General features: G+C 32.1%; 1 protein-coding gene across 1 annotated transcript; it reads left to right on the top strand.

Moving 5' to 3' along the window:
- The first annotated feature begins 682 nt into the window (after positions 1 to 682).
- LOC107821924 (WAT1-related protein At1g09380) lies at positions 683 to 5,425 on the top strand. Its single transcript, XM_016648398.2, has 7 exons — positions 683 to 1,039; positions 2,938 to 3,000; positions 3,689 to 3,805; positions 3,902 to 4,151; positions 4,475 to 4,630; positions 4,839 to 4,990; positions 5,109 to 5,425. Exons 1-7 carry the CDS (start codon positions 858 to 860, stop codon positions 5,305 to 5,307), a joined length of 1,119 nt encoding a protein of 372 aa, XP_016503884.1. The 5' UTR covers positions 683 to 857; the 3' UTR covers positions 5,308 to 5,425.
- The last annotated feature ends 837 nt before the right edge of the window (positions 5,426 to 6,262 follow it).

The following is a 6,262-nucleotide window of genomic DNA, read 5'->3' as shown; positions in this document are numbered from 1 at the left end:
TGAGTTGGAACTTGGAACATAATTTTATGTATGAAAATTTTCATATATTGCCAAGACGTTCATGCGAAATCATCAAGAAACAAATTACTCCCTCCCTCATTTTTACTTGTCCATTATTGATTTTGTACATCCCTTAAAAAATAATAAATGAAGAATATAATTTACCATGATATTCATATTAATTGATGCATATTTTTAATAAATTTGAGAAAATGATTTGAAATAAATAATTAATAATATGGGTATAACAAAAAAAAATTATGTTCTCTTGATATGTTAAAATTGGCAAATAAATCGAAAAACAAGCTTGCAATTAGGTGAAATTCATCGGTTTTGTGGACATTCTTGAGTTCCCAAATAACACGTATTTGAGTTTTATTAGTAATATTTTTCTTTTCTCACGGGGATATCGAAAAAGAAACATACCAAACGATTTGCGAACCAAAACTTCACTTATAATCGACAATAATTCCTTTATTCTGATTTAGTCCATCATAAGTTAAAAATTAACCATCAAGATATAATATACACATCAAAGTCCATTTTTTGTGAGATAACTCAAACTCATTTATCTTTGTGCGTTATTAATTAGATAGCTTTTTGAATTGGATCATTAAAGTTTTTATGATGACAAATGTACGCCATGCAATTGTTATATATACACATATATGTGTCGCCCAAGAAACCTACCATTTTCCTTCTCCTTTTTATCATCCATCAAAATTCATCCTGCCTATTTCCTCTAGTTCCTTTCTTCTACTTCTTCCTCTCCTCGAATCACTAATTTTACTATAAAATTAGTTTGGTGATTAAAGAAATAGTCTCCATTGAGGTGTTTGGGGTGATCAAGAATAGTGATGAAAATGGGGAATGATTTGTTGGCATTTGTAGTAATGGTGATTGTGCAATTAGCGTTTGCTGGAATGATTATAATAACAAAGCTAGTTATGAACGGTGGAATGAATCCTTTCGTTCAGTCAGCATATAGGCCTATTTTTGCCACCATCTCCATTGCTCCCTTTGCTTTCTTCTTGGAGAGGTATCCCTTCTTGTTACCTACAACTTTAAACTTCTTTTTTTTTTATTTAATTTTTTTTATTACATATGTGGAAAAGAAAGAGGAAGCTGGAGAAAGATGATAGTGAGAAACTCTTACTAATACTAGTAATTAAACTATGAGTTGCGGTGAATATTATCAATTAGTAAAATGACTTTTTCATCCTATTTCTGACCAAGACATGAATAATCAATTAAAACTTCCCTTTTTAATCCTACTCACGCGAACTATTCCTTGGATTAATTTTGGCTCAATTGTAGTTTGAAAAATATCTGACATAAAGCATGAACATTTGTCGAAATGCACGATTGAAGTACGTACAATAACAAAAAAGACTTATTTAGAGTCCGTTTGGACATAAGAAATTTTTTCTTTTTTTGGAAAAATCATTTGTTCATACAATTTTTAATTTTTATTTAAAGATGCATTTTGCAATTTTTCGAAAAATTGAAAAACTCCAAAAAGTTATTTCTTAAAATTTTCACTCAGATCACTCACAAAACTTCAAAAACAACCCAAAATTATATTTATGTCCAAATTAATTTTCAAATATTATTTTCACTGAAAAGTTTTTTCATTTATTTTTGAATTTTTTCGAAACTTGAAAAACTTCAAAAAAAGGCTATTTTTCAAAATTTTCACTTAGATCATTCACAAAACTTCAAAAACAACCCGAAAATATGGTCACGTCCAAACACAATTCTAATTTTCAAATACCATTTTCACTCTTTTTTTTTTTTGGAATTTTACAATTCCACTTAGTCAATCATTTATTCAGTTCCGAGAATTGTTTCTCGGATGACGATCAAATTAAATTAGAGATGTTTTCCGAGAATTGTTTCTCGGATGACGATCAAATTAAATTAGTGCTCAAAAAAGACAGCAGCTTTTGCTTTTTCTCCTATTATCTGTTTTCTTGTTGATCAGCAATACATTTTCTAGTGGCATTTTATGGTACTAAAATATCATCTCCTATTTTTTTTGAGCCGAGGGTCTCCTGGAAACAGCCTCTCTACCCTTCGGGGTAGGGGTAAGGTCTGCGTACATATTACCCTCCCCAGACCCCACTTGTGGGATTATACTGGGTTGTTGTTGTTGTTGTATTCCTTCTGTTATTTCTGTCCTTTCTTTGTCCCCATACGTTCAGCGGCTGCATATTTATTTAGTGGATGCTCATGTTACATTCATTTATTATATTTTTAGGATGTGTCTTTTTTTATGTTGATTTATTTGACACCATTTTTTGGTCTATAAAAAAAGATTGACAGATTTTATATTGAGAAACTAATTACCTTTTGCATTATCATTTCCTACTAAATGATTATTATAGGTCCGTTGGATTCAAAGCAAATTGTTTGGTGCAGAGGGTATTTTTAGTTGTATTTAATTTATTCATAGGATTTTTTTTAATTTTATAAACGTCGAATTGAATTATACTTTGCCAAATAATTTGGGAAGAATGAAGCTCTTTTATGGAGGAACTGAGAATTAGGACATGCATGAAAGCTGAACAAACACATCTATCTGATAGACTTTCATTAATGCCATTACACTAAATTCTTCTATTGATTTCGACCTTTGAGCGTGCATATTTCTCTTCTTGTTAATTTTGTTTCGTAATTAGTTGCAGTAATTCTAAACTTGATGAGCTCACGTGACTAATGTTATGGGCAAAGGAAATACACAAATTAAAGCAAGTGGATGTTAAGATACGAGATCATTTCTCGATGAAATGAACGTTCATTTTTCAGTTCTTGGCAAATTATAGTGATGTCTATACCTTATTTGTCCCTCCAATTGGAGATAATATAGTATTTCATTATTGTCACTTGTTTCAATATATTTTTTTTGTTAATTATTTTATTTCTTCATCTTGACAGGAAATCAAGACCCAAATTGACTCGCTCTATTCTTTTCCAGATCTTTTTGTGTTCTATTTTCGGGTAAGCATTTTCTTTTTAAGTCGAAAAACATATATAATTGCATTCAACCAAAAGTTTTCTTTAAGATTAGAACTGTATATATAATTCTGTTGTTTTGCTCCTTTGTTTTTGCTCTGTTTGTCTTTATTGTTAGAAGAATACGTCGCTACGTACATGATTGAGTTACATTAGTGAAAAGTGAGAAACACATTATTTTCTCCATAGGTCAGTACTAGTATGATTTATAATTTAGGCAAAGGCAACTTTAATATTAAACTCAAACAAGCGAAATTAAATTTATATATTCTCTGATAATGTGAAGCGGTCTCTGTTCGATTTTCAAATTTGCTAAGGGTCTACATAAATGTAAATATGTAATATCTCTTGTGGCAAATTGTGTGTCATCATTCATCAAGGGCTAAGATCAGCCAACTCTGGAGATTTACTAGTCCATATAGTGTTAGGTTTGGCTATAAATCTCATGATTCCCGTTCGCCTATTATTGTTATAATAAAATATAATCTAACGGTAGACTGTAGTGCTTAATTTAGTTAGGATTGCGACGTACTTAAATAAAGTGATATGAACAATGAAAATCATATAACTGACTTCAACTTCTATAAGATTGAGCCGTAATGGTTGTAATTATACTGTCCTATTCTAGCTTGCTTTTAATTTCCTTTTTTTTTTACCGTGCCATAATATGCAGGATAACAGTGAACCAATATGTATATTTCATTGGACTAAAGAATTCTACTCCAACAGTTGTTTCCGCAATTGATAATCTAATCCCAGCTTTCACGTTTCTCATAGCCGTACCCATGGGGTAATTTCAATACAACTTTAAGTACAATTCAAAAGTAAATATATATCAAATTGGAACAAGATAAATTAATAGCTGTAAATTAAAACTTTGTGGCAGGGCTGAAAAATTGGGGTTGAGAAATATAGCAGGACAAGCCAAGTTATTGGGGACGATAATATGTGTTGGAGGTGCCATGTTATTGTCATTATATCATGGAAAAGTGGTGATTGGTCAATTAGGGTTTCACTGGAAATATGCAGAAAGTACGGGCAAAGATGTTAATTCTTCTGGCCATGGCAACTTTTTTTCTGGACCTTTTCTAGTCATAATGAGCAGTCTCACTTATGCTATTTGGTTAATCATTCAGGTAATACTCATCTTCTAAAAATTGTAAATTTTTACCCCTAGCTAGTGAAGTTCTAAAAGGGCAGCCTGGTGCACTAAACTCCTGTTATGTCCGGGGTTCCCGGACCACAAGGGTCTATTGTTTGTAGCCTTACCTGCATTTCTGCAGAAGGTTATTTTGTACGGCTTAAACTCGTAGCCTCCTGGTCACATGACAATAACTTTACCAGCAGACTCCCTTTTTAACTAGTGAAGTTTTATAGTATATCTTATTTTCTTATTATTGCAAAAGAAAAAGTGCAAGTTCTTACTTTTCCCTATTTGTTCTTTTTGTGGCTTAACTAGGGAAAGGTAAACGAGAAGTATGCAGCTCCATATACATGCATAACATTGATGTGCTTAATGGCAAGTGTGGAGAGCGTGATCATTGGCTTTTGCGTTGTCCCAAAACTTTCTGAATGGGCTTTAAACCCCATTAGAGCTATCTCAGTTGTTTATAACGTATGAACTCTTATCAACTTTATAAATAATTCTTAACTTTAAAATCAGAACAAATTTTAACCTTTTATATACTAAGCCAATGCCTTATTTTCCAAGTCTCTTTTAAAAAAATCATCATTTTCTTCATTGTTGAATTAAAGAAAGACTAGAAAGTATCCTATTTATTTAATGTGTTTATGCTAATGAGTTTCATGGATTTTGACTATAGGGAGTTGTGTGCACGTCATTTGCATATTTTCTGAGCTCGTGGTGCATTGAAAGAAAAGGTCCTTTATATGTCTCGATGTTCAACCCATTGCTGTTGGTTATTTCTGCATTTCTCAGTTGGACTTTGCTCCGTGAGAAATTGTACCTTGGAGTGTAAGCAAACCCATATCCTTTTCTTTCATATCCCAAGCTAATTTCTTTAAATATTTTGCATTTAATTTTTTTGTTCATTCGATGAGATCATTTATGTATTTATTTATCTATTTATCAGAGTTGTAGGGTCTATCATAATTGTGCTTGGGCTTTACGGCTTTCTCTGGGGCCAAAAAATGGAGACACGTACAGACGACGATATTGAGGTGATGGTAAATAAAGAGAAGAATCACTCCACTAAATTTGATTTGGAATTGCAATTACCTCAAAATCCCAGCTTCAACGGTCATCCTTCAGCTGCCAAAACTGAACTATGACGGGGCAAATATGTATTTATAACTAGAAGTATTGGACTTATAATATGAAATTAATCTCTTGCAATTTGTGCATAAGATTAGTTATATCATACAATATATGAAAACCATTTACCTTTCACATGTGTAGTATTTGAGACAATTACACACTTAATGTCCTAAGTAAGATAATTTTTAAATTGAACTTGAGATCTATAATTAAATGAAGATGAATTCCCACCATCTTTACACACATATTACTTGTCTATTTAATTTAACACCAAAACGTTCGTATTCTCTGTTAAATGAAACTTTATATGTATCTCCAATAATTCTAAATATTTTTTATAATCCAATTAATTTATATGATATTGTTGGGATTCATAGCTTAGAAAATAGCTAGTATGTGTAGTCCACGCTGTAGTAGTCCAACATGTATTTAGTATTTGGGCCTCAATTTGTATTAATGGTATTTGGGCTTCTGGGTCCTATAAAGAGGCACAACTTCTAAGACTAAAATACAATAAGGAAAACAGTTTCATTTTGTAAATTGATTGAATAATGTAAGTCAGATTTTCCTCTCTCTTCGTATCTTAGAATCCTAATTGGTGTCTTCTAATTTCCTTCGATCCCTGCATCTAACATGGTATCAGAGCAACGGTGTTTAAGATCTGTTTCTCCATCGATGTGCGATGATATTGGTGAAGTTTCTCTGCAAAATTTCATTCCGATTTGGTGATCGCCGGAGATCAAAATCTAGGTTTTTGCGAAAGGGAAATTGTTGATGAAAAGGAATTTTTTCTTTCAAATTGCCGTTGTGATTTCTTGATTTGGACTGAGTCGATCTTGTTTCAACTCATCCTTTCCAAAATTTCCGTCTATTTCTTCATTTTGTCAAGGCCGTCCCCTTCCGGTAGCGAACGATGCTTTTGGTAACATCGTTTCATCTCCTTAGCTATTTGTTAGCTCGTTGCTGTTA

This window comes from Nicotiana tabacum, chromosome 7 (assembly GCF_000715075.1).
Source record: "Nicotiana tabacum cultivar K326 chromosome 7, ASM71507v2, whole genome shotgun sequence".
Classification (NCBI taxonomy): Eukaryota; Viridiplantae; Streptophyta; class Magnoliopsida; order Solanales; family Solanaceae; genus Nicotiana; species Nicotiana tabacum.
The sequence above is the reverse complement of the archived record's forward strand: the minus strand, read 5'-3'. Positions and strand labels throughout refer to the sequence as shown.

Coding starts and splice junctions, on each gene's coding strand:
- LOC107821924 (XM_016648398.2), top strand. CDS start 858: ATGAAAATGGGGAATGATTTGTTGGCATTTGTAGTAATGGTGATTGTG. Junction 3,806..3,901: donor CTCATAGCCGTACCCATGGG/GTAATTTCAATA, acceptor ACTTTGTGGCAG/GGCTGAAAAATTGGGGTTGA. Junction 4,631..4,838: donor CTATCTCAGTTGTTTATAAC/GTATGAACTCTT, acceptor TTTTGACTATAG/GGAGTTGTGTGCACGTCATT.